We start from the raw sequence: 19125 nt of genomic DNA, 5'->3' as shown, positions 1-19125 counted from the left end.
TTTTCATATTATCTCAAATTTGTGAAAGTTATTTAAGAAAGTACAGAGAATTTCTTTATCCTTTGTGTAGATCTACCAACTATTTATATTTGACCCCTTATATTATTTTCATGCCTCCTTATTCATGTCTTCTATACACATATAGTTCATTCTAATTATTTGCGATGTTCCACTCCTTATGAACATTTCAGGAAATTATTGCTCCTACCACAATCCTACCTTTCATGTAACTGGGGTTACAGGCATGAACCATGATAGGTTCCTGCTAACTTTTCTTTCAGCAAGTCTTATACCATAGCCCTCCCATCTCTACCTCCTTTGTAACTGGAATTATAAACATATACCACCATATCTGACCCAAAAGAAGTTTATCTCACAGCTTTAGAGGTGATAGCCCTATTAAGTCCAGCAACTCGTGAGGACTTCCCTAGCTGTGTCATAGCATGATAGAGAGGAAGAATAGGAAATGGCTGTGCACATATGGGGTAGCTTTGCTTTGTAACAACTCATTCTTGTGAAAAATGAGCCAAGTCCACAAGACAGGCATTAGAGAAAAGGTATCACTGTGCAAGAAGTAATGTACCCACTACCTGATGAATGAAACTGTAATCCCTCTATACATCACCCCACCATAAAAAATAAAAATAAAAAATACTAATAAATAATTCTAATCACACACCAAAAAATGATGAGCATTAATCCCTTCACAAGGTGATACTACCAATGACCTAACATCTCCACTAGACCTCTTAAAAGTACTACCACCTCTCAGTGTCATCTTGCTGGGGAATAAATCATATCCAAACAATTGTAGATAACATACATAATTAGGTTTTTGGAAGATTAAAAAAACTTCCTTGAGATACCCTTTGTACCCACTAAGACAGTATAAAGTTTGAGGCTCCTGAGTGATGACAAAAAAGTGGGTGGGGACGGCGGAACACTGGTAGCTCATGCCTGTAATCCTTGCTGTTCCAGACTCTCAGATCAGAGAATCGTAATTCAAGATCAGCCTGGACAGGAAAGTCCATGAGAGTCTTACCTCCAATGAATCAATAGAAAACCAGAAGTGACATTCTGACTCAAAATGATAGAGCAAAAGTGTTGAACAAAAGATCTCAGGGCAGCATCCAGGCCCTGAGTTCAAGCCCCTCGACCAACCCTCCCTTACCCCCCTCCCCCAAAATGTAGGAACATTCTGAATCTTCATGCATTGTCCACCCGCAGAAGAAACTCTTCTGTGTTATCATGGAACCTTAGGGGACCAAAGTCCCTAAGGACTGGTAGAAGTGACAGAGGTAGCAGCTGTGGTTCTGGTCTCAGGTCTGTTACCTGCTGGCTCTTAAACCTTTTTGTTAACTTGTGAACACAAAGTATCCATATCCTCACCTGTGATGTAGGAGTAATAATGCCTGCTTTATTCTCAAAGGATTGCTAGGAGGATAAAATTGAATACTATGCATGCTAAGTACTGTCCTACAACATATAAAACATTGATTGGTCTTGGATACTTTATTTTTTTTTCCAAAGGTATTACCCTGAAGCCCTTCAGAACTTCAACTACCCTCTGTGTCCCAGATCCTGTCTTTAATAGTGAGCACCACCATTCTCTCCTGTTGCCAACCGAAGTTCCAGTGCAAAGGCTCCTGCTCAGTGCCTTCTTGTCACAGGGGCTTGTGCCTGAAGGTGGGGTCCAATTTGAAATCTGGTGCAGGTACAGTATGAAGAACAATCCAACCTATGCCTAGGAAGAAAATACACAATCATAAAGCATCCTTAGCTAGCTGGGTAAAATCATTATAAAACATAAGCATCCCCTTCTGCCCTGTTTTAGTCTCTTTGTATTTGACAATCACTTGTGTATGATTTTTACTGAACCATATTAGGATCTTGGGAGAAATATGTCATACTTTTAATCATTTCTTACATTGGAAATGAAGCCTTGATGTCTTCTTAACATCACACATGTTTTCTGGTGTCTTCTTACTGCCTTACTTCAGATCCTTATCATATATGATGCTTAATTACTGTGAAGGCCTCCCAACTGTTCTCCATATTTCAAACTAGTTTCTTGTCATCTGTTTTTCTTACAACAGAAAATATAAATTCACTATTACAGAAATCAGTAGAAAATTTCCAGAGAGGATACTAGCATGCAGTTAGATGCTCACCTTTCCCCATTGCATCCAGTCCCCAAGAACAAACATAAATTATTAAGAAAATGTAAATATAAAAGAGGAAGAAATAGCATCAGGAACAGAACTAAAGGAGTGTGCATCACATACCATAAACTTTTCCTCTATCAGATGGAAATTAAGTACAAAACAAATTGTTAAAACTGCCTAAGGTTGATATATAGCTTTGTGGTATAAGAATAATAAGGAGCTAGAATTGGTACTGACAGATCAGAAAAGCCTAGGCCTGAAGACACAAGGATAAGCCATGAAATTGAGTCTTTCTACCCAGAACTACTTTTGCTTCTAAAGACTAGAGCTTTTTTTTTTTTTTTTTTTGCCAGTCCTGGGCTTGAACTCAGGGCCTGAGCACTGTCCTTGGGTTTTCTCAAGGCTAGAGCTCTACCACTTGAGCTTCAGCACCACTTCCGGCTTTTTTCTATGTATGTGGTAGCGAGGAATCGAACCCGGGTCTTCATGCATGCTAGGCAAGCACTTTAACCACTAGGCCAAACTCCCGGCCCCTAAAGACTAGAGCTTTAAGGAGTGACTCTTCCCAAAAGACCAAGGCATAGGCAGATACCTGTAGAAGCTGCACTTTCTCCTAAACTCAACATTAATTATGGGATTACTCTTCTCTGTCATAGGCAATAAATCCAGCCAGCCACAGCCACAGTTATATATCACCAAACATTCATGCACCTAATTCTTCCAACTGACAACTTTTGCTTTTGTGGTTTTCAGATACTATTATCCTAATGTGAGAGACCAGATGGTCGCCAAAGGAACTTTGCCATTATCAAGGATCTGTGCCATGGTTACTGTACAGCACTGTGAAACTATAGGAATACAGAACTTTAATCTCCCTTTAACCCCCAGATTTGGGAACCACAAAGAATTTAGTAACCAATCATCAGGTAATTGAAGACTAATTTGTACTCTTCAAAATCAGTATACATAAATTTCCATTTTTCTCTCTAAATTAGTGATTCTTTTCCTTTTGAGGATCAGATGAAAACTATAAGACACTTCTTCATATGAGTATAGAAAATATACTGCAAACTTCTTAATTCTATATCAAAGTTGCCTATCAAGCCGGGCGCCAGTGGCTCATGCATGTAATCCTAGCTACTCAGAAGACTGAGATCTGAGGATTGTGGTTCACAGCAAGCCTGGACATGAACGTCTGTGAGACTCTTATCTCCAACTAACCACCAGAAAACCAGAAGTGGCACTGAAGCTTAAGCGGTAGAGCAATAGTCCTGAGCCAAAGAGCTCAGGAACAGTGCCCAGGCCCAGAATTCCAAGCCCCACATCTGACAAAAAAAACAACACACCAACAACAAAAAGTTGCACATCATATTTACCCTTAAGCTTCAAAAAATATTCAGCAAATTTAAGTTTTATGTAGGTTCATTGGGAGATTTATTGTTCTGAGGCCACATAAATAGGTATGGATTGGTGGAATATAGTTAGCTGGAATTAAGGATTTGCTGTAAGGAAAGAACACTGAAGATGTTGAATTTTAAATGTGTTACAACTCATGATTCCCATAAGGATTGACTGCCTAAACCAAGTTGCAGTACATGCTTGCTGAAAAGTATCTGCTACAACAAAAGGTTTTGCCTTGCCTTATTAAGACTGAGTTATTCCTCCTCACACTCATGGATATATTTTCCCCAAAATGGGACAGTAGAGTGGTGGTACCTTTTATAAAAAGAAGGCATTCACTTATTCACCCTTACCACAATTCTGATCATGATAGATTTTCTTACTGCTGTGGTCCCTTATAGTGTTTTTCCTCTTCCTTCCTGAGCAAATCTTCATGGTTTGGTAGAACAGATTCTTCTCACCAACCTTTTCATATTTTTCCTTTCTTCCTCTTTCCATAGGTTTTCTGGATGTAAGCCTAAGGTACCAGCGTAGTCCAAGAACAGCAGAGGGGGTTCTTGCTGCCCGAGCTGTCTCCATCTCTGTGCATATTATCAGAGCCTGTGGTCTACAAGCAGCAGCCAAGTAAGTCCACCTTAGAAAAGCAGTTCCCAGAGTCCAGGTGAACACCATCTTGAACAGATTGCTTTACCTCTTTAAGTCAGTTTCTTCATCTGAAAAATGGAAGTTATTATGAACAAAAATGATGTAACTTTGTAAGGGATATAAATTATGGAATTTTACAATTATATCCACATTTTGGATAAATTAATGTTGTTTCTATTAGGCAACATGTTACAATTATAAAATCATAAATGTTTTGCCTTTCCTCTGTTTTTTTCCTCTTTTTTCATGCCCATTTTTGCATTAATATTAACTCTGAGATAGTGTGTCACATTTTTTTCTGTGGCTAGCCTGTACTATGATCTTTCTATTTATGCCTTCAGGGTATCTGGAAAGATATAGGTACATACCATCACATCCAGCTATTAATTGAGATGGGCTCTCACTACAGTCTAGCCTCTTAACTCCTCATAATCTCTTACCTTGCCTTCATCCAAGTGGCTAGGATTATAGATATGTACCCAGCAAAAAAGAAGAATTCTAAGTATTCTAAATATACCTCTCTTTTGAATCCTTACTCATAAATAGATAATATATGCTCCAGTGAGGAAACATTAGCCCTCACATATGTACCAGTGGTAATCCTGAGAAAACACTTCTGTGACTGTGTAAAGTTGGTACTTCTCTTGTGTTTTCTAACTCACCTTATTTTTTTGTTGTTTTTTTAGGTTTTTTGTTTTGGGTTTTTTTGGTAGATGTAGGCTTTGAAATCAGTATCTCACACCTACTAGGCAAGTGCTTTACCACTTCATTCATAACTTTAGCACTTTTTGCTACGGTCATTTTTGAGATAGGGTCTTACTTTTTGGCTCAAACCAGCCTATATTACTATATCAGCTAACCATCATAGCAGAGATGACAGATTCATACCGCTGCACTCAGTTATTGTTTAAATTAGAGTTTCACAGATGTAAATACATTATGCATACCAAGTTTAAATAAACAGAAAATCACCTGCACAAAAAAATAAATAAATAAATAAATAAATAAATTAGAGTTTCACAGTCTGTTTGCTTGGGCTCACTTCAAACTTTGATCCTTTCAATCTCAACCTGTCAAGTAGCTAGGATTACAGGTGTGAGTCACTGTACCCTCCCTACTTGGTCTTTAATTGAGAATGTAGAAACTTCCTTGGACATAGTCAATAGTCTTTTCAGTTCCATAAGCATAAGAAATTGTAGCTATTTCACTACTAAATATCCACCTTTGGTCCAAGGCATGACAATCAAGTGTATTTTCAGCAAATAATTCATACCAATTTGGCTCAAGTTTTTTTTTGTTGTCTTATTGCTGTCTCTGAGAATTCCCTGTTAAAAGTCCTTTCACTATCCACAGATAGGTTCTGTGCTTTGTATGTATTATCCAATGGTATCTTTACAATACTTTATATGACTTTTGAAATCCTCGTTTATTTTTTAATGTTGCTAACATTCGATTTATTTCCACCTCACTTTTCTCACATTGTAATTCACAGTGTTAAAAGTATGGCTACAATTGGGAACTGGTGGTTCACATCTGTAATCCTAGCTGCTCTGGAGGCTGAGATCTGAGGATTCAGGTTTGAAGCCATCCCAGGCAGAAAAGTGCTCGTGAGACTCTTATCTCCAATTAACTAAAAAACCAGAAGTGGCTTTGTGGCTCAAGTGGTAAAGTACCAGCTGGCCTTGAGCCCAGAGAAGCTCAGGGACATTGCCCAGGCCCTGAGTTCAAGTTCTATCAACAACAACAACAAAAATGACTACAGATATATCTTCTGTTAATGATTATTTAGGTTATTTATCTTTTCTTACTAGAAAATATATACACCCTGAGTATTTGTTGTAACCTTATGTTAGCCTCATTTTAGTAAAAAAGAAATAGACTTGGAAGAGGTTGAATAACTTGTCTTGTTATATATTAAGAAAATAGGATTCAAACCCAGATTTATATAACTCCAAATTAATCCAATTAATTCCAGTTATCCTTTAGTGAGATCTTAAAGGAAAGAACCCTTAAGTCTGCTTTAGGACTATCAGGAAATGTCCAAATTTTATCTAAGCAATGGACATATCTATAATCCCAGCAACTTGGAAGACACAAACAGCAGGATAGCAGTTTAAGGTCAGTCTAGGCAAAGCTAGTATGAGAGGAACCACTCTGAAAAACAAACTCAAAAGAAAAATGGACTGGGGACATGGCTCTTGTGGTAGAACAAGGCCCTGAATTCAATCCACAGTACTACCAAAAACAAAAAATGGAGGAAAGGAGAAGAAGAAAAAAAAAGGCTGAGACAAAGAGAGGGACAAAAATTGAATGCAAAACCAAACTCTGCTCCTTTGATGAAACCAGCCAACACAAGCAGTGTGCTCTAAGTACAAGTACGTTCTGGTACCTTCTTCCTGAGATGCCCTGTGGTTGTCCATATATTTTCCTTTATTGGAATGAGCAATATACCCAACCACAGTTGGTTCCTCAATGTTAACAGTACAATGCTGATATTGCAAATACACCCTCCACTCACATACTTTCATCCTCACACTGGTATCAAGACTACTAGAAAGCACATTGGTACTCTCAAAAGCCAGACAAAAAATGTTTTATTGGTTTGTGTTCTTGGTAGTATTATTAGAAGTATTTCTAGTCAGTTAAGCTAACTTCTGACAATAACCTCTTCTCACTTCCTTCCCTCTCTCCTACAGGGCTTTGGCTGAACAAGATCCTGCTCTACAGTTTAGTGCCACTGTGGGAGTCAATGCCTCTGTCACCACTCATCTCTCATTCCTACCCAAGGGAGAACAGCGCCGAACCCGCCCTGTGGCCTGTTCCTTCTGCCCTGAGTTCTCCCATCACCTTGAGTTCTCATGTAACTTGGTAATTCAGCACTGTAGTGGAGAAGCCTGTTTTCTGGCAGAGCTATTGGAGTTTGCAGAAATTACTTTTGCTATCTACCACGAAAATACCAAGTCAAGTGAGTACCAAATGATCCATCATGGTCAGCATTAAAAGACATCCTATTTTGAATGAAATACTTGCTGTAATACTTAGATTCATGATCTCCGCAAGTTAATTCAAAGACTATAACAAAAAATACTAATACAAAGTACATGTGAGAAGAAGTTCAGAGATACTTAATGAGTGGATCTGGATGAAGGCTATATTAGGAATTCATTATAATTTTCCTACAACATTTCTGTATGCATTTCAAAATGAAATGTTGATTTAAAAAGTTTTAGGGCGCCGGGAGTTTGGCCTAGTGGTAGAGTGCTTGTCTAGCATACAAGAAGACCCAGGTTTGATTCCTCAGTACCACATAAATAGAAAAAAAGCTAGAAGTGGTGCTGAGGCTCAAGTGGTAGAGCTCTAGCCTTGAGGAAGTCCAAGGACAATGCTCAGGCCTCGAGCTCAAGCCCAGGACTGGCAAAAAAAAAAAAAAAAATTTAGGGCATGCTGACTTTGATTGGGATATAAGCAAGATGATAATGCATCTTTCAGCACTGAACCTCAGTGAATATAAGTTATATGCGTATACTATGAATACAAGCCTCTTGGTTAATACATTTCCAAGTAAGTTTTCTTTGTTTAACAGTCCGTGATATAACCAGTCTCCAATCATGCAAAGAATATCTGCTTGGAGTAGTAAAAGTTCCAACAAAAGACCTGCTAGTCAAGAGATCTGGTAAGGATTATGAATTATCACTTTTTCATCCTACCCTTGCCTATTCACTTTCCTTTAGTCTTGCCTTGCTCTCTTGCAATGTATATAAATGGAAACCTTTTTCTCAGGCTTTTGAACTCTTTCAAGTACTTCACAGGCATATCAATAATTCCTAAGATCTATTGATAAAACAAGCTCAGAATACTGTACTTACTGTACTCACCTATGGTAAGGGGAAAAAAAGATGATGGGAGAAGGAAAAATAATTATCAAAAAAAATAAGAAATACCCATTGCATTATAAAGCACTTTGTAAAATCTCTTTCTAACCTTTTTTAAGCATAATAACCTTGCCTGACAGGGATATGTCTTATTGTTTTCATTTGACATATGAGAAAACAGGAGTTACAGGCATGAGCTATTGGTGTGCATAAGGGAGTCTAAGAGGTTGTGTGAATTCCATTTGTATCTTCTAAATGTTTTGATGCCTTATTTCAGCTTATTTTGTTCTGTTAGCTAGGCTTTTGATTGAGTTTTCATCTGGGCTGCTAACCTCATTTCTAGGATTTCAATTTAAAATTTTTTCAAGATTTCTATCTTTATTGATTTTTTTCTTATATCCTGATTACCTTCTGTATTTTGTTCATCTCTCTGAATTTACTAGTTGTTTGTATCCTCTTTGAGTTTGTTAAGGTATTAAACATCACTTTATTTTACTGATCACTTTTTTTTTGGGGGGGGAGCAGTGGGCTGGTCCTGGGGTTTAAACTAGGGGCCTGAGCACTGTCCTTGGACTTTTTCAGGCTAGCACTCTACCACTTGAGCCACAGCACCACTTCCAACTGTTTGTTTTTATTGAAAGATTTTATTAACACTAATACTAATTTTTTTCATATATTTTTATTGTAATTAATAGAAGGGTTACATTATATTCACCAGATAGAAGGTACATTACTTCATAAACATTGATACCCTTTCTCATGTCTTGGCCCCCATTTCCCTCCCCCCACACCCACCCCTGATCTTGTTTTCCTCCCTTCCCTATCCTATTTCAAATAATCAAATGAACATATATATATATATGTATATATATATATGTATATATATACAGTAAATCAGATAGCAAGGTAAAATACTGTAACAATTATGAGATAACCAAGGGACAGCAAAAGAAATGAGATATAACATAGTACATTGAGGACAATAATCACTCATTATATGGCTTTTGTTTCTATATCCTGGAGATCCTTTCATTTAGTGTCATACTATATGGCCTTATGTATCTAGGTTTTGCTCTATTGTAAATCGCTGCTAGGAGAGCCCAAGGTTTCTACTGATTATGACAAATGAGGGAAACCATTGAACCTGTGTTTCTTTGAGTCTGACTTACTGTATGCCAACAATGAGAGGAACAAGGCAACAATCAGGAAGGCAACTCCTTTTGCAATAATTAACACTGATTTTTACATCATATTTTAAATGTCATGTTTAACAAACAAATATTCAAGAAGGGAATCTCTATGCAATCAATGGCACATAGATTTTAGAACACAATTAAAATTAGGCTGCTTGTATGTCATAGATACATATTGATCTATATAATGTAACATTATGTCTATAGGACACTTCCAGCATTTGTTGTGTGTATGTGGTACCAAGCAAGCGGATCCAGGGTTTCATGTATGCTAGGCAAGCACTCTATCACTAGGCCCTCACTGATCACTTTTTCTTGTTTAAATGAGTTCTTGATTTGAACTTTCTTCCCCTTCACTATTCTATAAGTTCTTTACTATGGAGTTGTTGGCCTTTGAGAAAAACATGTTGCCTTGTTTATTCATGAGTTTTTGCTGGGATTTTTGCAGCTGGGTCAAGTTTTGGTGGAAATTTCCTATGTCCTTTTGGTTGGTGATTCCTCATAGATTACTTAAGACTGAGTAATGGTTGGATTGGATTTTCCTATTACTAGATTGGAGAAGTATGTCTCAGTGGTCAAGCAATTTCGGTACTCAGAACACTCATCCTCCTATCTACTCTCATTTATCTACCTCTTAATAGTCAGATATAGCTATGTACTGATGGCTCATACCTGTAATCCTAGCTACTTAGGTGTCTGATATCCACAGAATTCCAGTCCAAAGCCAGTTCAGACATGAAAGTTCTTAAAAGTCCATCTCCAAAACAACCAGCAAAATGCTGGGCTGGATGCATAACCGAAGTGTCAGGGTGCTAGCTTAACAAGCAAACCAAGCAAGTGTGAGACCCTGCTTTCAAGTTCTATATTGGGTCTTGGGTCTTGAAAGGAGAGAGAGAGAGAGATAAGGGAGAGGGAGAGAGACGGGGGGGGGTAGGGAGAGAGATGGAAAATGGTACTATTTACCCAGATTTCCCATTATCTTGCTTAAGGTAATGGTAAATCTGGGGTAAAAAAGGACACATTTCTTCATTTCTTTCCAATAATTGAAACTTTGTCTCTCATAAGGGATCACAGGATGGTATCCTGTCATTTTACCCGAAGATGAGGGTCTGCCTCATGGTTTGGAGTTTATGCAGAAGATTGTAGGTGGTCTGGAACTTTCAGTTTCCTTCACCCATCCTGGAGATAGAGAACGGGTATTGGAAGCTGCTGAGCTGTTGGGCTGGAGCTTTGAGAATGGACTGAAGGATCTTGTTAAGATGGATGAAGAAGAGCCAGCCACTGTCACCATCTCCACTCCAAGATTGTGGCTGCCTAGCCATTGTGTGCTACTTGCTGGCCACAACCACGTTCATAAAAATACGTATTTCTACCTTCGTTATAAACTATATGATCATGAAGCTTTTTGGACTCCTCTTAAGAAGCCTAAGGAATCTGCAAACAAAAACCAGGTCATGGTTACTTTCAAGACATCCAAGAGAGCAGAAGTCACTCGGTGCCCATCACTACTTTGGTACTTCAGAGAGGAAAGGCTAGAGATCCAAGTATGGAGAGCCTATGGCAATGATAATATGGAGAGACCCCAGCAAACAGACAGCTGGATTGGCTCAGCCTATGTAGATCTGGCTAGACTTGGAGATAGGTCAACAAGGACACTAACTGTCAGCGGTGAGTGAGGAGCTAGGCTTAGCTCTTGTGGTTTAAGTATATGCTCTGCATCTAAATTCATCAAACTGTGCCTATAGCATAGTACCTAAAATATTGTAAGCACTCAGATAAAACATGAGTAAGAATGAGTGAGTTTAGGAGACTGCCTTTATCTACTTGTATAAGAGCTGATATGATCATCTAGGGTAATGGTTTGTTAGTGATACTGAAAAGCACACCTGCCAAGGGAACCCCAGGGTGTTTATCCTGTCTGATTAGCACATCTTAGAATCATAAAGAAAATGCACATGGTAGCAAACTGGTTTATAAGACAAAGAAAAAGGTAACAATTTACAAGTGGTATATACTAGATTCCTTTTTTTTCAAACATTTGTTTAGTATTTGATACATGTTCTTGGCCTTAGGAATTTGAAAGGAATAAGAAATAAGCCATAGTTTTACTAAATTTATAGCCTAATGGGAGAATGAAGCAGTAAAAAATTATAATGAAGCATAAGAACTAAAGATTGGTATTCAACAAAATTAATAAGACTAAGACGTCTCTGGTTAGAGAACCACATCTCACTGAAAATGATACTTGACCTGAGTTTCAGACAATTTAGGAATAAGCCAAAAAAGGGGGGAAGTAGGATATTCTAAACAAAGGAAGATTATGTGGGAAGGCCAAAGACATGAAGCCATTGGATTCATTTCAGTGCTATAAGTAATTTAGACCAGCTGGTTCTGAGAATACATAGGTTAAGCAGTGAAGCTAGAGAACTGGGGTGAGCAAGAATATATTGAAGATCTTTTTTTCTAGGCAAAAAAGTTTGGACTGTTTGCCAAGATAGTGTAATAGTTATCAAATAGAACAGTGACATAGCTTTACATCCTAGAAAAACAAGTTTGCAATTAAATGTGGAATGAATTTAAATTAGCCAGACTAGATTTTTTACAAATGTGATATTTATTTAACTTTACAGTCATATAAGGCTAGTTATTTCTCCCACTTTACAGGAAAACCAGTCTTTTAATTATTATTGTATTATTACTTGTATTATTGAGTTATATTTCTACTAGAGAAAGAGGATCTGAGACACTGAATATAGATCTAGGAGTCAAAACACTAGTACAGTACCTCTTTTAATTATGTGGTTCCAAAGGGGTTATTGTATCTGCTGTACAAGGACTTCATACAAGGCATTGCACTTGAAGTGTTTGTCAAATGAGTCTAAGTCCATTAACTCATATATCCAGCCTACTTCCATATGTTTCCCAAGGATAAAGATTTCCTGTTATTTTGTGTGTCTTCCTATAATGACTTGCCCTTATTTTCTGTTTGTGGTGATCATGTAATTTAAAATTTGCATAGATAGGGCCAGGAGTTTGGCCTAGTGATATAGTGCTTTCCTAGCCATGCACGAAGACCCGGGTTCGATTACTCAATTCCACATACATAGAAAAAAGCCAAAAGTGGTGCAGAGGCTCCAGTGGTAGAGCTCTGGCCTTGAGAAAGTACAAAGACAATGCTCAGGCCTTGAGTTCAAAAAAAAAAAAAATTTATATAGATAGGAAAACGGGTTATCTGAAACTAAAAAGACCCAAAAGTCTTTATTATTATCATCTATGAACTCTAGTTAACCCCATTTTTCTGAATTGGGCTTAAAAGAAACTATTAATATTTCCTGTTTTATAAATAAGATCCAGCAAATCAGTAAAATTCAAATGCCTGTGTTTAAATTTATAACTTACTGGAAGAGCAATTTTGCAGATCATTTAACCCTTCAAGATCTTGGCAGACGTGCATACATACATACATTCATATATACGTACATTTTTTTCTTTTGCTTTCTATTGTGTTTTAAGACAGGGTCTTGCTTTGTAACCAAGGTGGTCCTTGAAATCACTAAATAGCCCAGGCTAGTCTCTAACTCAGGGTACTCCTTCCTCAGCCTCCCAAGTGCTGGAATTATAAGCACACACTACCATGCTTGCCTTAAAATTTGTTATTTCAGGGCTGCAAATGTGGTTTAGTAGTAGAGTGCTTGCCTAGCATGCGTGAAGCACTGAGTTGGATTCCTCAATACCACATACACAGAAAAGGCCAGCTGTGGCTTAAGTGGTAGCATGCGAGCCTTGAGTAAAAGAAGCTCAGGGACAGTGCCCAGGCCCTGAGTTCAAGCCCCAAGACTGGCATAAATACATACATATACATACATACATACATACATACATACATACATACATACATACATATTTCCATTCCATAGGCACCAGTGGCTCATCCCAGCAATTCTAGCTATTCAGGAGACTAAGATCTGAGGATCACAGTCCAAAGCTAGCCCAGGAAAAAGTCTATTAGACTCTTATTTCCAATTAACCACTAAAAATCCAGAAGTAGAGCTATGGCTTAAGCACAGAAGCTCAGGATAACACCTAGTCCCTGAGTTCAAATCCCAAGACTGGCACACATGCAAACACACAAACACACACAAATCTTTTGAATTCCCTTACTCTTGCCTCTTGCCACTGTCTCCCTTACAACAGATCTTCATAGTTACAAAGAAATCATTCCTGATTTTACTCAATATCAGACTCTCCTAGTTGCTTTTAATGTGTGAATCACTTGCATAACAGCTCTACCAAGTAGTCATTTGGTTTAGGCTTCATATCAGTTTTACTACTTATAACTAGAAATAATAGAAACTGGGCAAAATTTCTCAGATTATATACTATAGTTTCTTTAGCAAATTGGTTTATTGGGCTTCTAGGCCTGTCACAGGAAAAAGAACATAAGCACACTCCATGAATATTCCCCAGAAACTCCAGAGTATTCTGTTTCCTATTTACCTAGTCTTATTCCTCTGCATTCTCTTGCTAGGTGTATATCCTCTGTTTGGACGAAATGCTTCCAACCTCTTTGGAGCTGCCCTGCGAGTTCACGTGGTTCTTTCTTCTGTTTCCCCACACATGGAGCCTCCTCAGCATCAAGACTCCATGGACTACAGCAGTCACAGTGACTCTGAGCAGTTTCCCAGAAGGAATGATGAGATCCAACTCTCTCCACCCTGTGACCACCAGAAGTCTCCTGCCCCTGCCCAGGTTCTCTGCAACAGCCCTGCTGCTGAAGTCTGCCAGCCCAATGAGGGCCACACTGAGTTGGATGGAACTTTTGCAGTCAGTATCCTGGTAGAGAGAGCAATGCACTTAAGCTTGAAAGGTATGCCCTGAATTCAGTCAACTGAAGAACAGAGAAGTAAAATGATTTGAAGTAATATAAGTTATAGACATAGTCCTTATCTTAATGGATTGTAATTATTGATTTCTCTCTCAGAAAAAGGGTCAAATCTGACTTATCTGTGCATGTGTGACACAGTCGGTTAATTTTAGCCTCATAAAACTAGGATGAATTTTTGTAGTGTACAAAATTGGGCATTGCCTAAGGGGAAGCTTTTCATCCACTTGGTATCAGATAGGAAGCTCTTCTATTAACTAAATAGAGTTAATTAGAATGATTACAGTGGGAAAACCCTGGTAGAGGAGTCAGGAAACCTAGCTGGTTTTTCAACTGCAAGATAACCTGGTATATAATAAAAGAACCACTTGCTTCTCTGTTCTTTGTAAAGTAGGGAGAGACACCTCTTATGTGTGACTTTCAGAGGTATTATCAGCACAAGTTCAGTGTGGAAGAAGAAATTTTCAAGCTGGGCAAGGTAGCTCATGCCTGTAATTCTAGCTACTCAGGAGACTGAGATCTGAGGACCAAGGTTCAAAGCCAGCCCAGGCACAACAGAACTTAAGGCTCTTATCTCCAATTAACCCTCTAAAAAATGGGAAGTGGGGCTTGGCTCAAGGGTAGGGTGTTATCCTTGAGCTAAAGAGCTCAGGGACAACACCCAGGCCCAGGGGTAGGGCAGTAGCCTTGAGCTGAAGAGCTCAGGGACAGTGTCCAGGCCGAGTACAAGCCCCATGACCCATTAAAAAAGAAGAAGGACACCATGACATGTGAAAGGGTATCAATGTGTGGGAATTAATGCACCATTTATCTGGCAAATATCATGTAACCCTTCTATTAATCACAATAAAAAATATATTAAAAAAAAAAGAAGGAGGAGGAGGAGGAGGAAATTTCCAGCTATGTAATGTTTTCCAAATATGAAAAGTTAGTATCATTGGAACAACTTTTGTTCTTGAAGAGTAAGACTGCTTCCGTACTTATGTAAAACACAGGAAATACAGTGAAAATCTTAAAGTAAAGCCAGTTTATCTCAGGATAAGGATGTACAGTTATATAAGTTAGGTAATGAGTATATTTCCTTTTGAACTTCCATCTCAGGTCTTTTTAACTATTCTATTTGTGTTCTAAATTTGCGGCAGATAGCACAGTTTTGTTCTGGTTTACCTTCAATAGTATTTAGAACTTAACCTTACTTGGAAATGTAAACAAGTCCAGATGAATTTCTACTCACAAGGGGAAAGCTAGGGAAGCCTAATATACCTTGCTCTCCAAAGCTGAGTTCTTTATCACTTGCCTATTTAGCTAAAAGCTCCTGAACAGTCTTCCTCCAAAATCAAAATAAAAGCTTTGTTTCAAGTAATAGCTTCAAAAATAAAACTCAGAGAGTAAGGACTATAGAGAGCCAGTGGTATGAGAAAAAGATCTGAGCAGAATTAATATGTATATAATATTCTAATTTTATTGTGGGAAGTGATTCAGAAGAGAAACATGAGCCCAGGGAGCCAGAGTGAAAAGGTATACTGAATTAGTGGCAGAATACAGTAACAGAGAAGTAGGTCCTTGGAAAGCTGCACTTAGAAAGCTGAGGCAGAAGTATCTATTCAAGCCAACCTGAGCTACATAGTGAGATGAGGTTGCAAGAGACACACAGATACAGAAAGAAAGGAAGGAAAGATGGAGTTATCACTGGAAACAGTTCAGATAGAGGGAATAACTCAAAACAAAGACCCAATGTGAAGTGAAGACTAGAAATGGTCCTGCTTGTAATTGTATAATATGAGGCTTCCCCCAACACATTTTTGGTACCTCTAAAGTGTAATCACTTACTTATATTTTATTTTAGGGAGTCCTTTGACAGAGCGGAAAGTACCCATACCTAGTTGTTGTGTATCCTTTGCAACAGCCAATGAGCCATCTCCTGTGTATACCCATGTGATTGAAAACACAGATTCTCCTGTCTGGAATTTTCAGCAGCAGTCAAGGTTTGTATTTTCTGGTGTATTTTTTTATATAGTCAGTTACTTAATCCTAGTACTTATGGATTTATAGATGGCAGTGGTTTAAAGGTTTTGTCTCAGTGTTTTAAAAAAATTATTTGTGAGCCTTTTAAATAACTTGCTCTGTTATAGATCCTGTAAACTGAAGATGGTTAAAATGTTTTTACTACTAAAACATTCATGGCTCATCTGAAAAGAAATATAAGTAAAAAATTTAAATTATAGCCGGGCACCAGTAGCTCATGCCTGTAATCCATGATATGAGGATCACTGTTCAAAGCCATCCCAGAACAAAAGTCTGTGAGAATCTTATCTCCAGTTAACCACCAGAAAACCAGAAGCGGCACTGTAGCTCAAGTGAAAGAGCACTAGCCTTGAGCTGAAGAGCTCGGGGACAGTGCCTAGGCCCAGAATTTAAGCCCCATGACTGACAAAAAAAAAAAAAATTAAATTATAGTCAAGTATGACAAATTATATAAAAGAAGTAAAAGAAAATTATGGTGGAACTTGGAGAAAGGATCATGGGCTAATTAGGGCATTAATAAGCAACAGACCTTAGCTAGTATTACAGAATACAGGTTGTACAGACAAGGAAGAGTATTCTAAGAAGATGCCTTATGCAATGGCAAGAGCCTGATCTTTGGAACCAGAGAGACTTGACCTCCAGCCCCATCTCTTGTCTTTTTCTAGTGAAATAAATAAATTGCGTAATATCTCTGAGACTCATATTATCTATGAAATAGGCATTTTATAGTTTATTGTAAGGCCTATATTAATTGGCACATAGAAAGTTTCTCCATGTTATATAATATATATCCTACAAATGTTAGTACTCCTTTGAAAGCTCAAAAATAAGGAGTTGGGAGTTTGGTCTAATGGTAGAGTGCTTGCCTAAGCATTCACGAAGACCCCTGGTTCAATTCCTTAGTACCACATACATAGAAAAAAGCCAAGAGTGGAGCTGTGGCTCAAGTGGTAGAGCTCTAGCCTTGAGAAAACCCAAGAGCAGTCCTCAGACCCTGAGCCCAAGCCCAGAATAGGCAACATGTTACAGTGTCACTGCAAAGTAACAGGTTGTCATAGAGGCCCACAGCTGTGGCTCAGGATTTATTCTTCCTTCTGTTACCAGTTATTAAAAGTGAGAGGTCCTAGGTAAACATGCTATTGCACACATGTAATTCCTGCACCTGAGAAGCTAAGACAAAAAGAACATAGGTTGGGGCCAATCTCAACCTAGTCCCACTCCCCAGCAATAAAATATGTTCTGATACTAATTATGTTGCTATCAATTTTACACTTTATCACTTCCTATAAAGTTTAATTCTTGTCTACCAACACTAGCCATCCAAGAGTTTTACAAAATTTTACAAACTTGATTCAGGCCCATTAGTCATTTTCTGATTTCCTCCCTGAATATATAATTAAAACTTCATAGTTGACTGGTACTCAGGGAGGTTACACAGTGTGTTGATGAGAAAGAGGATTAGAAGAAAAACGAATACTAGTATTATTTACAATTCCCTTATCACAAAATTATTTCATTTGATCTTCCTTCTACCTTGTAAATAAATAATATCAGGAAGCAAGGCTCAAATTGTTAAGTGCATCCCCAGAGTAATTCAAGTGATAAATAGTAGAACTGAAATTTAAAGAGGATTCTTTTAACCCAGCTACCGTAAAAATCCTGACACTAATGGTTGCACAGTACCCCCTTGTTAATAGGAAGTAGGGCTCTGTTCAGTGCCAGTGCTGAGGAAATGAAATTAAGTCTGTTGGTTTTAGTAAGTATTCATTTTCCTTCCCCCCTTCTCAACATTCTCCTACTTTAGGGCATGAAAAGAATTTTTACTCATCCTAATAAAACTCGTGATCATTGCTAGTAGAAAAGCTCCCTTCCTCTACTTCTTCCATTTTAGATGAGTTTGAATGTGGTAGGTATGATCAGAGGTAAGGAAGACTACTGCATCTAAGGAGCCTGTTTTGGAGTCTTGGAAAGTTCTCTCTGAGCTTCCAAACCCTCATTTTTGACTATAAGATAAAAATACAACGTCCTAGGGTCTGGAGTGTGACCTAGTGGTAGAGTGCTTGCCTAACAGCATGAAGCCCTGGGTTCATTTCCTCAATACCACATATACAGAAAAAGCCAGAAGTTATGCTTTGGCTCAAATGGTTGAGCTCTAACTTTGACAGAATCCAAGGAGTGTGCCCAGGCCCTGAGTCCAAGCCCCAGGACTGGCAAAAAAAAAAAAAAATCCTAGAGGATGACCATGAAGTTGAAATAAAAGTGTAGGAAAGTCCTTTACAATATACAAGATATCTAATACAACATTTATTCATGCTGATTCTTTTTCTTAATAGGCTATCAAAAGAGCTTCTTCTAGACCCGCAGCAAACTCTAGTCTTCAAAGTTTGGCATAAAGGAGGTATGAACTCTACTCACTCTGGCTATATAAAATAAGTTCACATTCTGTTAATAATCTCGATCTTTTTTTTCTTTTTTTCTTTTTTTTTTGCTAGTCTTGGGGCTTGAGTTTGGCCTGGGCACAGTCCCTGAGCTTCTTTTTGCTCAAGGCTAGCATTCTACCATTTGAGCCACAACGTTACTTCCAGCTTTTTCTGTTTATGTGGTACTGAAGCATGGAATGTAGAGCTTCATGAATGCTCGGCAAGCACTCTACCACTATGTTGTAGTCCCAACCAGTCACAATCTTTTATAGAAATCTTTTATAGAAAACAAGTCAATCCATGGTACTGATTGTACTAGAAACACAGATATGTAATATAGGAAAAACCATAGAAATCTACATTGTTCTTCTGTGGAATTTAAATACTTAAAAATCATATTTCAGGGGCCAGGAGTTTGGCTTAGAGGTAGAGTGTTTGCCTAGAATTGACAAAGACCCATGTTTGATTCCTTGGTACCATATACTTAGGGGAAAAAAAGCCAGAAGTGGTGCTGTGGCTCAA

At 38.1% G+C, this 19125-nt stretch overlaps 1 protein-coding gene across 9 annotated transcripts in view; it reads left to right on the top strand.

The window, feature by feature from the left end:
* Positions 1–19125, top strand: part of C2cd3 (C2 domain containing 3 centriole elongation regulator) — a 96325-nt gene that overhangs the window by 46297 nt on the left and 30903 nt on the right. For all 9 annotated transcript variants that reach the window (XM_090348405.1, XM_090348410.1, XM_090348404.1 and 6 more), the window contains exons 18-26: positions 1531–1714; positions 2919–3091; positions 4067–4190; positions 6908–7176; positions 7795–7884; positions 10342–10944; positions 13805–14143; positions 16005–16143; positions 18517–18581. In XM_090348405.1, the coding sequence (XP_090204531.1) occupies positions 1531–1714; positions 2919–3091; positions 4067–4190; positions 6908–7176; positions 7795–7884; positions 10342–10944; positions 13805–14143; positions 16005–16143; positions 18517–18581 (1986 nt within the window). The remainder of the gene's footprint in view (positions 1–1530; positions 1715–2918; positions 3092–4066; positions 4191–6907; positions 7177–7794; positions 7885–10341; positions 10945–13804; positions 14144–16004; positions 16144–18516; positions 18582–19125) is intronic.

This window comes from Megascapheus bottae, chromosome 16 (genome assembly GCF_031878675.1).
Source record: "Megascapheus bottae isolate mThoBot1 chromosome 16, mThoBot2.hap1, whole genome shotgun sequence".
Classification (NCBI taxonomy): domain Eukaryota; kingdom Metazoa; phylum Chordata; class Mammalia; order Rodentia; family Geomyidae; genus Megascapheus; species Megascapheus bottae.
This window is presented reverse-complemented; position numbering and strand designations above follow the sequence as displayed.